Source organism: Microtus oregoni, unplaced genomic scaffold (assembly GCF_018167655.1).
Source record: "Microtus oregoni isolate MIOR12 unplaced genomic scaffold, Mior012 000010F_ref0000083, whole genome shotgun sequence".
Lineage (NCBI taxonomy): Eukaryota > Metazoa > Chordata > Mammalia > Rodentia > Cricetidae > Microtus > Microtus oregoni.
In genome coordinates, this window is record NW_024543069.1 from 7,791,316 (window position 1) to 7,808,622 (window position 17,307).

At 36.9% G+C, this 17,307-nt stretch overlaps 1 protein-coding gene across 1 annotated transcript in view; it reads right to left on the reverse strand.

Moving 5' to 3' along the window:
- Fstl5 (follistatin like 5) overlaps positions 1 to 17,307 on the reverse strand; it is a 410,609-nt gene that overhangs the window by 138,489 nt on the left and 254,813 nt on the right. Inside the window, exon 7 of the mRNA XM_041659533.1 lies at positions 15,212 to 15,378. Within this exon, the coding sequence (XP_041515467.1) occupies positions 15,212 to 15,378 (167 nt within the window). The remainder of the gene's footprint in view (positions 1 to 15,211; positions 15,379 to 17,307) is intronic.

Here is a 17,307-nt window from a genome sequence, read left to right on the forward strand (position 1 = left end):
AAAAAAGTAACATTAACTTTAATTTTGGATGACTGCTTTAGAGTAAGGGTCAGGAAACTTCATACAATTTAAACCGAACAAGCATATATGTAAGGTAACTGCCCAAGTTTTCTGCTTTGGCAGCAGGCCAATTGTCTGAACTCCAGCACATGATCATGACCCAGCCTCTACTTTCCAAATACTGGGATTACAGGTCTGTGGCATCATGCTGGCTAAGAAACAGAATGATCGTAATAGCCTTGTAATATAACTTTTCCCTAATGACTTCTTCCATTCATATGTTTATAATTGCACTGTTCTTCTGCAAAATATATTCAGGTTGAGAAGTTTCAAAGGTGAATCTTCAGAATTAATAAATTCTAATCATATACTGTTCTCATAAAGGGAAAGAAGAGGGGCTGGCTCGGAAAATATAAATGAGGCTAAGAAAATACTGACAATATAACACGAAAGGCTAGAGCGATTGAGCAATGGGTAATGCATGAGGCCCTAAATTTGAATCACAGGAACTAGGATATCTGGCCATGGTATCCTTCAGGTGTCTGTAATCCAGTACTCCTGAAGTGGAATGGGAGGAAGGAAAATCAAAAGGTTTCTGGCTAGCTTAATTGATGGACAAAACACTATGTCATTTTTTATTCTTGCTAATGGAACCATTGTCTACCCTCCAGGAATAGAAAGTAAGTATAAGCATCTCATTCTGACAAGGGTCATTTAGGGCATAACCCCACATCATAGAAGCTTTGTTTAATCCAGGAAGCCAATGTTTTATGACATACAAAGAAACTGCCCGCAGTGAAAAAATAAAATTAAATTAAAAATCATTTTGAATAACTGATAGGAAACCAAGAATTTTGACAAAAAAAGGATAATTTATATTTTCCACATACGCAGATTCAATTTCACATGCCTTATCTGCCACTGATACATTCTAAACACAAAGCAAACATGATACTTTATTAGGGCCTATACCTGTCAGCTCCCTTTGGATAGTTGTTAAAGGAAGAAGAGCCATTAGCTTCACTCGATCAACATTTGTGTAATTTCTGGGAGGTGCAATCAGTATAGGGAAGAAAGTGTGGGAAGGAGAAAGAAAGAAAGAGAGAGAGAGAGAGAGAGAGAGAGGAAGGAAGGAAGGAAGGAAAGAGAAGAGAGGATAGGGAGAAGGTATAAGAAGAGAAGAAAAAAAAGGAAAGGGTTAGGAAGAGAGGAATCAAAGAAGGAAGGACCCTCACATCTGTATCTGCATATAAGAATTTGAACTAAGGCAATTTCATCAAGAAACTATTTCAAGTAAGATAGTTTTAAAAATTATTAAGAATACATTTAACCAGCATAAGTATGGCTTTGTAATAAAAATAATATTTATTTATTTGTTTGTTTATTTTGGTTTTTCGAGACAGGGTTTCTCTGTAGCTTTGGTGCCTGTCTTGGAACTAGCTCTTGTAGACCAGGCTGGCCTCGAACTTCCAGAGATCCGCCTGCCTCTGCCTCCCTAGTGCTGGGATTAAAGGCGTGCGCCATCACTGCCCTGCTTAAAAATAATATTTAGAACAACTGCTTGAGGGTATGTTTTAAATATGCAAAACTTTGAAACAGAAAGTCTCCTTACACTTAAGAGTTTCCTAGTAAACTTTTTAAAATGACAACTCCAAAAAGAATGTTTAAATGCAGAGATGATGTAAATATGCACACTTGACGTTGTACTCTTCCTTAGAGTAATACCCACCAATGAATGGGATCTATAATAATATATTGACAACTTTATTGTTTTCATAATCAATCATGTCGACTCAGAATTATATAAGAATGAATTCTACTGTCATCACACGGTCACATGTGTCACCAAGATGGCAAAATTATTACCAAAAGACAAATTTTTATTTTGTTATATTTATGAAATTATATTTATAGACATTTGTTCATAAAATTTAAATTATATTTATATATAGACACATACATTTTAACTTCAAAATTTGTGTGGTATTAAGTTGAAATTTCGCACATATTTATGTACTTTCATATGAAATATTCTTGTACTCCACAGGAGACATGGTACAATTATTGTTGTTTGTTGAGATTGTTTACAATTCCCTTCTGGGTTAATGGGCTAACTATTTGTCAGAAGTTTATCGTGAATGTTGTGGCTACAGTGAGCCTATTTCCTCTGAACTCCCGATGAGATTGCTCTCTAAATTAGTTTTATGTCAGGCACATTTCGTCTACTGAAAGTCATTTTTGATGTTGAATGCTCTGTGAGGACCCTCAGAAGTTTCCTCCTTGATTACACTGGCAAAAATCTTGCTGGTAACATCAAGCAAAGTGGGTAACAGTCAGGATAAATTCAACATGACCCTTGGAGGATTTCAGGAGCTCTAGGTCTCACAGAAGAACCACTTGATTTTGCTGTTCTTTGTTGTCGTTTTCATCACAAGGATGACGGTCCCCTTGTAGCTGGTCTTCAACTGATTGAGTGTTCTTAGTGGTGATCTATTAACAATTGGTAGTGAACCTGGCTCATCATCTCCACCATGATCCATTACAGTTTCTCCAATATGCTTTTTTATTGTCACAGGTTATTTGGTATTTTCTACATCCATCTCAAATATAGCTATGCAATTAAGTTGAAAATGTAAAGTTTGGATTGTAGCTTCTAAACCCAAGATGACGGACGGGCACAGGACTGAATCCACACACGGAGAAAAGAATGACAGAGGACAAGGTCTTTCAAGGTGTGCTGTAATGGGCTGTAGATATAGCTCAGTAGCAGAGTGCTCAGCTAAGAATAGTTAGACCCTAATTTCAATCTGAAGACTACAGAACAGTTGACTTGTATACTAAATGAAGTTTTAGATTTAAAAAAAAATACATTAAGATTTTTTTAAATTCAGTATAATCATTTTGTATATATTATAATATTTTGCATATACATTCTAATATGTATAATATATTCTATTTCCAAACCAAAAAAAGAGGTCAGTTAGTAATTGAGAAAATAGAATATCATTTGCTCCTTTGCAATTAAAAAAAAAAAAACCCTTAGAAAGAAATGGTCCCTAGTGTGTTTCCCAGGTGAGGAGGAAGCCCACGGTGCTAGATGAGGTTATCATTCCAAAGAGGGAAGGCAGTTTTCTTGCTAGCCCTAGTGATGGCTGTAACCAGCTCAGCAAAGCCCTGGTATTTCAACTGAATGGTTCCTCTGATCCCTTGTGAGAAAGCTCTGAGGGAATGAGTACTGCCTAACTGACCTCACCTCCCCTACCCTTTGCTTACCATGCAGTGGCATGGGATAGGGAAAGACACACTCCCTCAAGGACCCATTGTTATCTATGGAAGGCTAGAGAGCTGGTGAGAAATTATCCTTGTCTGTCACCTGTTGCAGCACAGGGGAAACAGGACCCTTTATGCCACCTGGGCTGTACACTGAGGCTGACCCCATTGACCATGATGCAGACAAGCCTACTTTGCCATCACTAGAGTAAAAGAACTGACATTACGATCTCTCCCCCACCTCGTTTGCATTGTGGTGGCTTACGTGAGGGAAAGATGACCACCTCTTGCCCTGTGAGTGTGGAGAGAGCTGGCCCCAAGATCGCCAGAGTGAGATAACTGGCTTTGCCCCTCCCTCGTACAGCACACAGAAGAGACACCAACCCTCCAGTGCACACACTAAAGCTAACCATGCTTTCAGAGGCAAAAGTGGGTGTGAGAACAGGTGAACTGGTCCAGCCTCCCGTGGATGGCCCCCTGAAACAACTGGGGCCGGGTAAGGAGGAGCCTGCACCTTGCCTGGGCAACATGTAGAGCTAACACTGGTGGTGTTATGTGTGTGAGCTGGATCCGAGGACGTGCAAACATTAGAATTCTTGGATGGGCTGGCCTAGGCAGTCATGGAGAGCTTGCGGGGTGGGGGTGGTGTGAACTTTTAGGACATGAGAATGAGATGGACCTACAGATCTAAAACTACAAGATCTCCAGATACTGGACACATGGTGAGAAGTCCGGGGTGGGCTGGTGGCTGGTGGTGGGGACCCCAGTGATTGCCCATTGTAGACTCTGTGACAGTGGACAGAGGCCTGGAACCAGAACAGTGACTCATGGGGATGAAGACTTCAAATGAAGATGAAAGGATTAGAGGGTCAAATGTGTGTGTGACTCGCCAGGCCACACTGCAGCTTCCACAAGGAGATAATTCTAGGTTTTTCTTTTTTTCCCCCCTTCTTTCTTGTTTCACTTTCTTTGTTTTAGTTTTTCGTTTAAATATTATTTTGTTTTTGAAGAAGTTGCAATAATGAAGGGTGGATTTGGGGGAATAGGGAGATGGGTGCTTGATGAGAAAGCCACAAAGAATCAACTATATATATCAAATATATATATATATATATATCAACTACATATAATCAACTATATATATAGTCTTATTGCACTATTCCAATATGATTTGTGACATTTAATCTGTGTTTGTGCCTTAGTACATAATTTATTTTATGCTCATTTATTTGTATCCTTTCGGTATTTTTTGAGACAGGATTTCATTTTGTATCTCAGGCTATCCTCAAACTCATAGTCCAGCCTCTGCAGGACACTCTCAAGAATGATGTGAGTATTAGCCTAAACCCCTGCACACAGCCTAGGTAAATATGTATTTTATCTTCATAAATCAATTTTCTGACCATTTTGAAACTGTTGCGTAAACAAGTATGTGTTCACAAAATGTTGTAGGCAAATCTTACAATCAGTGAAGCAGGTGTCATGGTGAATACTGTGAGCTGTGCTGTAAGTAGCCCTTGGCCATCATTAGCAACCACAGAAGAAATTGTCTTAGAAAATACTGGATACAGTTTTAACTTCCTTCTGATGGCCAGCAGCATACAATATTCTCAACTAATGAGAAACCAGAATAACTTACCTTAGAAGAGAAATACATAGAAACAATAGTCTTCAAGTTTTTCTGCAGGGAAACCTATAGACATTGATTTCAAATGGGCATGGGAGCAGATTATCTCATAAATACCTATCCTTATACCTGCAGACTAGTGCAGCTCCCAGTCTTCATCAGAAAGCTGTAGTTGTACAGTAGGCAGTGTTTAATACTGAGAAAAAGCAATAAAATAAATGGAAATTTATATATTGTAAAAAGCATATGTTATAATTGTATTTGGCCGCTTCCAAATACAATTTCTCACTTAAAAATTCTGTTAAGCAAATTAAAATTTAAAGTTCAAAAATGTGATATGACTATGTTTCTATATTTTGAGTTTTAATATTACTATATAATAATAATCTTAAGGAATTGTTTTTGATAGAAAAACCTGTCAAAAATAGGGAAGTTTTTCTATTTTACTTCTGGTTTTGTAGTGCTGGGTATGGAACTTGTGGTATTGGGTTTCCTAAGCAATTGTTGTATAACTGAGTTAAACCTTCAACACAATAAACTAAAAATATACATTGTTTCTTTATGCCATCATTGCTCCTATCTTTCTTTTGAAAAAAATATTTTATAATGTGTCTCAGACTAAATTATAATTCCAATCCTTTTGGTGGTACCACTTGAGTAAGGGAATTAACAGGCTGGGCTCTAGGCCTACCACAAATTAATTTCTTTTTCTGCTAAGTTTTTTTTTACAGTGTTTATAATCAAAAATTTCATATGCTCAGCCCCAAGTGTTGCATCCAAGCCTAAGCCAAGTATTTTAGTGGCTTTTTAAGTGGAAGTAATTTTTATAAACTATCATGTCCTTACATTGATCAAGGTTAATGCTGTGTTGTTAATGCTGATAAGGTTAAATTATTTCCTTTATGATATTCTAGCCATTTTACAATAATACACTTGAATATTAAAGTGGAAATCAACTGTTGTAGAATATTAGCTTAAGACGTGTTACATTCATCTATGCTGTGGAATATTTGTTTAATGATGCAAAGATGTGTTGTATCCTTTTATGCTCCATGTTTAACTCCATAAGGCTCTCTTACTTTGCCTGTCTAAAGCACCTGATTCGTTAAATAAAGAGCTGAATGACCAATAGCTAGGCAAGAAAAAGGATAGGTGGAGCTGCCAGGAAAAGAGAATAAGTAGAAGAAAAAGGAGAAGGACCAAGAAAGGAGAAGAGGATGCCAGCTACATCCACCAAGCCACATACCCAGCCATGAAAAGGAAAGAGATGCATATAGAATAAAGAAAGGTAGAAACCCAGAGTCAAGAGGTAGATGGCATAATTTTAGTTAAGAAAAATTGGCTAGAAATAAGGCTGGGAAATCATAAGAATAAATCCCTGTGAATTTATATGGGAGGTGGGCGGTGGGCTTCCCAAGACTAAAGAGTTAAAAGAGTTATGCTTTGGCACCCAATGAGAGGCCTGTATTTCCTGAGAAAGCTAGAAAAAAAACAAGTAAAAAACAAAAACAAAAACAAAAGCAAACAAACAAAAAAAAAAACAGGCATGACTCTCTGAAAGAGTTGTTACCTTCCTTCTGCAGTCAGCATATTAAGGTTTTTAAAAAGCCAAGTAAAAGACCACCAACCACAGCATAGGCATTGGAATTTTAGAGCTCTGTGGGGCTAAATGCAGTTCCCAGTCAAGTGTATTTCCAATTTATCTGCGAGTTTTAGGTTTGGCTTTCACAAAACTAAGATGTGGGTAGAGTCAGCCACTTAAGCCATTGGGGGAGGTACTAACCACTCTGCTTATCTCATGTAGACGAAGAAGAAGAAGAAGAAGAAGAAGAAGAAGAAGAAGAAGAAGAATTAGAAGAAGAAGAAGAAGAAGAAGAAGAAGAAGAAGAAGAGAAGGAGGAGGAGGAGGAGGAGACAAAGTGGAAGAAAACCTCTAAATAGGTTAATGTATGTGAAACAATGTAGACTTAAGGAAAGGATATAAACAGTCCTAGAAAGAAGAAATAGTTAAAAATAATAATCTTTAAAAGGAGAGCAAAAATAATATAAAAAAAGCCAAATAACAATAGAAAATTCATAGGTAGCATGGATCCTATATGTATTGTGTGGATTTTGAATTTTCTATTTGCTGATAAGTAAAAAGCTGCTAAGAGACATGGGACTCAAAGAGAAACTGATGAAATAAGCAGCTTAGATATTTTAACTATGTCTTAATTATAAAACAAAGCTCAAATAAATTTGTATTGCTCTGTAGGAGAGGTGTAGCTTTTATTTCCACAGGAAACTAGAGGCTATGCATTCCTTCAGGGTTGACACAAATCAGGTATGATCTGGGAAGACCTTCTGAATCTTGACAGGCAATAGGTATCAACAAAGCTTATACCTGGTCTGCCCAAGATGTGGCCATTATCTCTAGTTTCTCTGGAACCCCTAAAGATGCTTTTGGCCACAGACAATAGAAAGAAGTCAAGAGAAAATGATGCCCAAACTTCCAAAAGTTTGGTTGTAGTCATTTTTGGTTATTTGTTGGGTTATGGATGTTGATCATTTAGGGGAATATAGGAATACACAATAAAAAAAGACAACTATTATTATCAGATATTTTACATTGGCTTGGATTTTTGTATATTGATACAAATTTAATAATATATTTCTGTACACAGTATGTATGTTTCTAATCTTGTTTGAGGTATTGTGCTTATGCAGCTCATTTAAAAATGCAATGTATAATTAAGAATTAAGATTAGTAAATAATGTATAATAATCAAACTTGTAGTCACATTAGGTATGTTTTCAAGACTAAACAGGTATATTTTAGACAGATAGATGGTTTCAAACACTATGAAGAACTATAGAATATGACATTTAAAGTATTTTGTTTCTATGCAGAATTTCATGGGAGTGAGACATCTCTGCTCCTGGCAACATCAATCAATGTCATAAAAGCATATGAAGTTTTCTTTCACTGTGTCAAAAACTAGTCAGTTGATCAAGAACCTGTTCTTTTGACTGACAGTATGTTGTACAGACTTCACAAGTGGGACACAAGAAAAAGACTGAGTTTTGCCAAGACAAGGTAGGACAGTCCTTTGAGATTTCTGCTTCACAGAAGAATCTGCCAGATATTCTGCAGGACACAGAGGAAATTAACTAATAAACTTTGTCAATACAGGGTAGGACAGTCTTTCAACTCTCCTGATGTACTGAAAATCTGCAAGATATACTAGATGTATAGGACAAAAATACCTCAATATTACAGAGAAACTATGGGTGACTAACAAGGCAGCCAGATGTCTTTGTTCTTAGGTAATATTACATAACTCAGAAGTCTTTGATCAAGTTAAAGACTAAACAGTTGATGTTATGGTTTTCTGATTTCTGATAGAAAGTAAATTAGGTATAAAACTGAAGAGTCACTAAGATAAGATAGAAACTGGAGCATTTTCTCTGCATTTGCTAAGTACAAATTGAGTGAATATTGCAAATGTAATTCTTATTTGATAACTGTTTTTGTTGTATACAATTTTAGTATGTTAAAGTTAAATCCTTTCATTTTTATTTAGACAAAAGGGGGAAATATTGTGAAATAATAGCTTAAGAACTGTTACATTAATTTATGCTGTGGAATATTTGTTGAACGATGCAAAGATGTGTTGCATTCTTTGATGTCACGTTTGTTTAATTCTGTAAAGCTGTGTTATTTTGCCTGTGTAAAACACCTGATCCATCTAGTAAAGAGTTTAACAACAATAATGAGGCAGGAGAGGTATATCCAAAGCTGCCAGGCCAAAATAATAATTAAGAGAAAAAGAGAAGAGGAGAAACAAGAGAATGAGAAGAGGATGTGGCACAGCCAGCCACAAAGTAGGAAAGAAAGAGAGGTATATAGACCAGAGAAAGGTAGAAGCCCAGAGGCAAAAGGTAGAAGGGATGATTTAAGGTAAAAAAAAAATGGCTAGAAATAAGATAATCTAAAGGCTGTGTGCATTCATAACTAAAAAATTCTCAGTGTATTTATCTGGGAGGGGGTAGTGGACCTCCAAAGACCAAAGAGTTAAAAAAAAATTACAACTGACTACAATCAACTTAAGTATATTACAGTTTATATATAAATTATATAATTTATATCTGTTATGTAGAATATTAAAAAATTGTGGTTTCTGTTCTGTGTAATCATAAAGTTGAAGACAATGAAACAGATTAATGATACCATATGCAAAAATGACTCATTTTAAAAACATATCTACTATAAGGAAATGAATGAAACTAGAATGAAAGAAATTCCCAAAGAAATAAATTAGGAACACTTTGGAACCAATAAATCCATCATATAAATCTAGATGTAACTCGATCTCCTCTCTTTTTTTGGCAGATAAATATTTTCACCATCATTTCCATATTCCTCTTGAGAAAAGAAAGACTGACACCACCCTGGTGCTTTTGCAGTGAGAACTATATGCATAATCTCACTGTTCTATACAGTCCTTTCTAAATTTTTATTCTATATGCTCAATATGTAAATGTATAATCTCAAATTTCAATTATAAAATATTTGTTTTTAGAAGTCATAACAAATTATCAAAAGAATTGAACTTAACAGCAAATTTATACAAATCTAATTGTGTTTTTATGGAAAATAGTATATACCATCCAGAAACATAATGGCATTTATAGAAACACTCAAGGAAATATACAAATAGAAGATCTACTTTAAAAATTAGGTGTAATGACAAATTATCATATAATAAAATACCATGGTAAAATTACTTCACATTTTTAGGTTAACCAAAGATGAATGGCAGCCATAGCATCTTTATGTGCAAAGAAGTGCCAAAAAGGACATCTAAAATCAACTTTAGACCATTAAATGTAACATTAAATTCCAATGAAATTTAACTTTAATTTGACAACGCACATCAATTTGAAATTTCCATTCCTAGGTAGTAATTCTCTCCCTTTACCTTGCTAACAGGTTGTTCTTCGTGAGCTTATTCTTTTGATCACACTTTGCATTTGCTAATTTCTTGTGTCAAGGGTCAGACTGCTAATGAACAGCCAGATAAGGATGTTCCTGATCTCCAGAAACAATGAACCACAATATCCTTACTGAATATTATATTCAGCTCAATATTATTTTCATAAATATTCTACATGGAAACAATTTTCATAATTAATATAAAAGGCAGGTCAATAAAGACCTAGGTATTTATCAGAAGAGCTACAACCATGTTTGTAGAATTAATATTACCCAACATATAGATAAATAAAAATGGCAAGATTAGTCAAAGATATCAATATTGTGGAATCTATAGGGACCCTTGGCTATAACAGGTATCAACTATTAGTGACAGTATGTAGGTTTTACAAAGTATAAAATAAATTATCATATAGACAATCAATCCCACTTGGAGAGTATATAGAAATATTTATAATCACTACCTCAAAAATATATTTATATGCTCATGTCCATTTCAAGATAGCCAAAGAAAGAAATTATTAAATAGATTAAAGAGAGAGGACAGACCATTTTTATTCTTATAAAGCAACATTGATAAACCTGAAGGTCATTATGCTTAGGGAAATAAGGTAGTCACAAAGAATAATCTCCACATGGTCCCACTTTATGAGGAAGCTACAAAAGTCAAGATCATAGAAATATAGTGTAGAATAATGGTCTCTGTGGACCGTGGAGGAAAATGAGTTATTACCAGGGGTCTGTTATGGAAGATAAATAAGGTCTGGGGCTGTGCTGTGAGATAGCCTGCCTATTGTTAACACGACTTTATTGTACACTTAAAAAATTAGGAAGATTGATCTCACACTACATCTTTTCTCCACAGTGAAAAAGAGAAAAGAATAAAAAGAAAGCACAATTCTGAATTTGCAGTCTTCCACACTTCCTTTCTTTTTCATTCACACGATTTTAAAAATGAAGTTCTGAACAACAAAGGAGGACAGAGAAAAGTCTCAGATTTGTAGCTTCTGGCACTTGCGTAATTTCAGCTTATTTCTTCTTAAGAAAGGCAATACACAATGGTGAAAAAAAAATCTGTAATAATCCCCCTGGCAGCGAGTAGCATCACTGCAATTGAGACACTCTGTACAACGTACCTTGGTATTCTCATTATCAGGCACCTCTGCTCAGGCAGAAAGAATATCATCTGTTCATCAGTTGCTATCTAAATTCCCACACGCTACATATTTTTCACAGACTAATTGGCTCCTGAATGTGAACATGACAGAATGGTTTACAGATAAAGGAGTTAGAAGACAATGTCTCAGGCTACATACGCGTCTGCCACAACTTATGAACAGCTGCAATGGGATCAGAGAAATCAATAGCGCAGGCCAACGAGAGTCAATAAAACATTAGCTACTAAAGTTGGGAAAGAAAATAACTGAATCCCAGTGCAGTCTATGCTGACAGGTGACAATCAGCAGAGAATCACAAAACAGATCTTCAGTTGCCTAGAGGCACGCATTTGATCTGATATAAGTTCTGAAAAACTGCCCAGGGAGTGATAGATAGTGAAATCTGCATGAGAGCCCAGTGTTCCAGTGGTACTTTAGTGCATCTGTATAATTCTTTTCCGAAACTAAACACAAAGTGATTTTATACTTCCTGGTGAAACAGTATAAATTCTAGTTAAGCTAGTTTTATTTGATAGATGAATTAAATTCAGGGCCAATGGGGGAGGGAATTATGCACAGGAAGAAATATCACCCGCAAGGCAATATGGGAGGGGGAAAAGGAGTTTTAAAGAAAGTCATGTTGAAGAAACCAAATACATAAAAAAAAAATGAGTTCTTGATTGATTTAACATGGAAATAAATGATAGAGTGATGCTAAGGTTTAATCCAGATGGCTAATCATATTTAACCAGTTTAGAAAACAAACAAAAAGACAGTGAAAATTAGAATAGTATGGGTCCTTTTAGATATCTTTGTTTAGAGTGCTCAGGATTTCCTATTATCAACAATGATCTATATTTCACTTTGCTTAATCATCAAAGCATAGTACTATTTGAAAGGATTAGAAGGTGTGGCCTTGTTGGAGGAAGTCTGTCAGTGGCACTGGAGGCTGGAGCGGGGTAAAGGGGAGGGGGGGCGGGGACTTTGAAGTTTCAAATGCCAAAGCCAGGCCCAGTTTCTGTCTCTTTGTGCTGTCTGCAGATCTAGATGTAAAACTCTCAAATGTGTCTTCAGCATCATGTCTGCTTGCATGCCACCATGCTCCCTGCCATTATCATAACAGACTAAACCTCTAAAACTGTAAGCAAGTTCCAATTAAATGGTTTCTTTTACAAGAGTCGCCATGGTTCTGTTTTCTCTTCATAACAGTAAGACAGTAACTAAGATAATCATGTTTCTTGCTGCCGAAGGCTTGTAAAGTAAACTTTAATTTACTCTCATCGGACTTTTCACCAGCTACACGCTGTTGCTCAACCATGATAACATCGCGAAGAGATTAATTTTCTATAGTTAGAGATATTCCCAAGAGTCTTTGACAAATATGGCTTCCAGAAATGCTTAATCAATACAGGTAGAACTCAATGGATTTTATTTTATTTTTATTTTTCTTTCGTTGTTTGTTTTACTGGCCTGAATCTATCTATTCCTTAAGAAAATACTCAGGCTTTGTACAATATTAAGGCAGCTCATCCTATGAGGGACATACATGGTCTCCCTTTTCCTGGTGACTAGAAAATACCGTGTAGCAGTTCATTTCATCAGGAAACGACAGACATGCAAGCATGTTCTTTCTTTCATGTGTTCCCTAAGTATCTGTGCTTTATTAACAAATGCACAACACAATATAATTCAGAGCATTTTCTTCTTTAGATTTTAAAATATGGAGGCTGCAACTGCACACAGCATACCAAGAGGTGAGGGATCAGCCAGCCAGCTGGCCACGCCACTCTCTAGGCCCTCAGTACAGAGGAAAAATTCCAGGGCCTTCTTGCACCTGCCTCGGCTTCACTAGCCAGCCAGTAAGCAAGCTTCCAGCAAAAATGCTGCTTCAATGCCTCCCCCCAATTGATTGGACCCTGTAAACAACAAGGCCCATGCCCCAAATCCACCCCTCCCCTCTGATCTCAGAGGAACTCTGAAGCACAGGCTGCAGCTGCACAGAGTGAATGAAGAGATCATGCCAAGAGAGACCTCAGTGGTTCCTGAGGCACAGACAGCAACTGCAAAGATTGAACTAAAAGGCAAAGACACTGCTGGTACCAATTGGAGGAAGAGATGGGTAGGAGCCAATGCAAAACTGCATTCAACAACCTACAAAAAGCAGCTTGGTAACACCAGAACCCCGTGGTCATACAACAGGAACACCTGATTATTGTAACTCAGAAACAGCAGAAGAAAATGATCTTAAATATAACTTTATGAAGGTGATAGAGACACTTAAAGAGGCAATGAAAAATTCCCTTAAAGAAATGAAGGAAAAGACAAACAAGAAATTGGGATAGATGAATAAATCTCTTAAAGAAACTCAAGAAAACCAAGAAAAAACAATCAAACAGGTGAAGGAACTAGTTCAAGACTTGAAAAATTGAAATAGAGGCAATATAGAAAACATAATGAGGGAATTCAGAAAATTGAATATCTGGGTAAATGAACAGGACCTACGGATGCAAGCATATCCAACAGAATACAAGAGTTGGAAGAGAGAATCTCAAATGTTGAAGATTCTATACAGGAAATAGATACTAGTTGTGAAGCAAAGGTTAAGGAACTTGTACTCCTTGAACTCAGAGAAGCTAAGTAACAAGGAGAACCTTAAGAGAAACATACATAGATCACTGCCCCCCCACCCCGGGAAAGAGAAATAGACAAGATTTCCTGAGAAAATTGGGAGCATGAGGGTTTGGGGAGAAGGGAAGGAGAGGGAAAGGGGGAGTGTCGGGGTTCACAGATCAGTCCCACTTCTAAGTTTTGGTATAAAACTGTTTGGAGAATAAACGAGGAGGAATTCTTCAGCATGTGAACTCAGGACTTCATGAGGGACCACTGAGAATCTCCCTCCCAATAAAGCCATGTGAGTTATGTCTTTATTCCTGCGCCTCCACACTGGTCCAGAAAAAGATAGTTTATGTTGGGGTGTGGTCCAGAGAAATAATTTATGGTTCAGGCTAGCAACGGACCCCCAACATAATGGTGCCAGACATGGGGAGAAGAACTAGAGGGACCGGGATGGTCGACATTGGGGAAGAACAGAGTCCAAGAACAAAGAAAGAGACATCTTGATTGAGGGGGCCATGATGGGGCTAGCAAGAAACCTAGCACTAGAGAAATTCTCAGGAATCCACAAGGATGAGCCCAGCTAAGACCCTAAGCAATGGTAGAGAGGGTGCCTGAACTGGCTTTGCCCTATAATCAGATTGATGACCGTCTTAAATGTCATCATAGAATCTGCATCCAGCAACTGAAGGAAGCAGATGAGAGAACCACAGTGGAGCATTAGGCTGAGCTCACAAAGTCCAGTAGAAGGGAGGGAGGAGAGAGAATAGAGCAAAGAGGTAAAGACCGTGATGGGGATACCCACTGAAACAGCTTGCCTGAGCTAATACCAGTCTTCCTACTCCGGCCTGACGGCAAGGGAACCAGCAAGGGACCAAACTAAGCACTCTGAATGTGGGTGACAGTTGTACGATTGGGGCAGACTGCGAGGCCACTGGCAGTGAGACTGGGATTTATCCCTACTTGTTCTGGCTTTTTGAAACCCATTCTCCTTAAAAAGGATACCTTGTTCAATCTAGACAAAGTGTGTAGGGTCTTGGCACTGTCTCAAAGCAATGTTTTGACTCCCCATGGGAAGCCTTATCCTCTCTGAAGAGTGGATAGGTGGTGGGATGGGGGGTGGGGAGGAAGGTGGAGGGAGCAGAAAGAGTAAAGGGAATGGGAAATGGATTTGGCAGGTAAAATGAGAATTTTTTAAAATAAAATAAGATTTAAAAATGTATGCAAAATTGAGGTTACATAACTGTGTTACTGGAAAGCTTATTAGATGTGAATTTACTAGGAAGGCAATTTGCATTTTAGAACTAAAGAGATATTTATAAAAATGTTATGCTAACGTATTTCCTGACTAATACACAGCTACATAATCTTACTACACCAATACAAATGATTTTCACAATTACAACTGCTCCGTTGGGTACCTACCAAGTGGTTGGATAGATATACAGCCTTCTAATAATTTTCCTCTACTCTGTATCCAGTATTCATTTATCTCCCTAGGCACAACAGAGCCAGAGGTATCTTTGCAAAATGCACACTCTGGACAGCATCTGTGTTTCACATACTCACATTGATGTCTTCCAAATCTAAATTATTCAGGACAATATTGTTCCTCTTCCATATGATAGGGGGTCTCAGGGCTCCCACAACGGCACAACTCAGAACAGCACTTTGTCCCACAGTGGCTGCTGTAATGGTAACTCTCTGTTCTTCAGGCAGACTCAGCTGGATCACCTCTGCAATGAAAATATTTCAGTGTATTAGTAAGTAGGTCATTTTCCAACATTAATTATTATAAAGTTTTTGAATGTGAGTGATTTTGGCTTTGAATTTGAATAACAGAGAAAAAAAGCTTTCAATAAAATGAAGAAAAGAGTAAATTGTTTCAAATTAAAGGTCGGAATGATATTTCTATGTGGTTGATTGACAAGCATCCTCATGAGGCAATGAACTATTAAACATGAAATGAGTATCAAAAGGAGAGTTACAATAAGCAAGGCAGATTGCACCTGAAAGAGAAATAAATTATTTAACCACCAATTTGACATGTCCTGTGTCATCCTCATTGAAATAAAAATGCTGCCGCTTATTGTCTGATGAATTTGTACTGTAGTGAGGGGAGATCATTGCTGGGCAGATTCAGACGACAGTTGCAGAGCTACATGGGCAAACTGCATCATTGAGTTGGAACATATAAATTGACTCTAAGAAAATGGACTTATTTGGGAAGTTGTAACGGGAGAGGAAAAATGAAAACGTGCTCCAATTTTCACCAACCTTATAGTAATGAAGTTGCATTATGTCTGTTCTCACCGAGGGCTGGCACAGCAAACATTTTCCGGTTTTGGAATTTTACACTTAAACTTTTCTCTTATCGAGTACTTATATCTGTCCATGATTATGCAGTCATGAGCACATGTTGGAAAGGTGAATGTGGCTTTTCTTTTCTCAGTCAGTCCTTACCATCTAAGAATTACCATTCATTCCCTGATGAGTCATCATTAGGATAACTGAAACAGTGTTTCCCAATTCTGCATCCATCTGGATATGCCCTGTGGCTCCTGCTTATTGTTTAGACTCTTATTCTGATGACACACTATGTTTGAATATTACCTCTTAAAGTGCTATATATCACAATTGACTGTGTGGGTTTACAGACTGTTTATGGGATTGAGTGACCCTCATTATGTCCTCTAATTTGAACCTGAGTAGTAACAACTTCTCCCTAGACACCTCTCATTCAAGGTTTAGGTTTTCTTGTACCTCTTCTATTAACCTCATCTCTCTAGAAGGAAAAAAATCGAGTTTCATGCGGCATAACCATTCAACAAATAGATGTTTGGACTTTGCTTTTACCATAAGTCCAAGGCATATGCTTGCCTTGGAAGACTGGGACTGACAGTAGGCCCATGCTCCCTTAAGCACACTCAAGTGCTAATATTAAGTGATTTGTGTGAAGACAGTACTGTCCCACAAACCACTAACACGGGAAGTCAAAAATAGACTAGACCCCTATTCTATTATACAGTATCTTGTCTCCAAGACAGGAAGAATTGTTATTTAGGTTATTGCTGTTTTTCATTATCCAAGAAGTGGGCAGGATAGTCTTTAAACCAAAACCCCTATTACAGAGAGTTTCAGTCCAATATCCTATTTTGTAAATTACATAAGAAAAATCTAAAAAATAGACAACAATTACCTTGCCGAGGCATTCGTAAAGATAGTTTACTTTTTCTCAATGACGTTGAGTGATACTTGCTTTTATTTTCTGATGCTTCCCGAATAATTTAGAGTTCAGAGGATATTTCCATCTGTTTTAGTTGATATATAGACTGCCCTATATATACATGTGTATATTTATACCCATATGTATAAAAACACCTATATACATGTACCCATATGGTGAAATTCACATATACAAATAAGTAGGCACAAATAAGTGTTATTAAGTTGATTGGAAATACTTTGAAATTTTCAGAGAACTCTGTTTATTCAAAGTTTAAAAAATTAAAAAGAGGAACAGTATAAACATAATACATACAGATATCATTAAGACTATTAATAATTTTCTATGTTTATTCCTGAAGTATAACATCTAATTTCCTCTTTAAATAATAAAAAGGATAATAGAATCTCTAATCTTAATAGCATCATACTACATTATA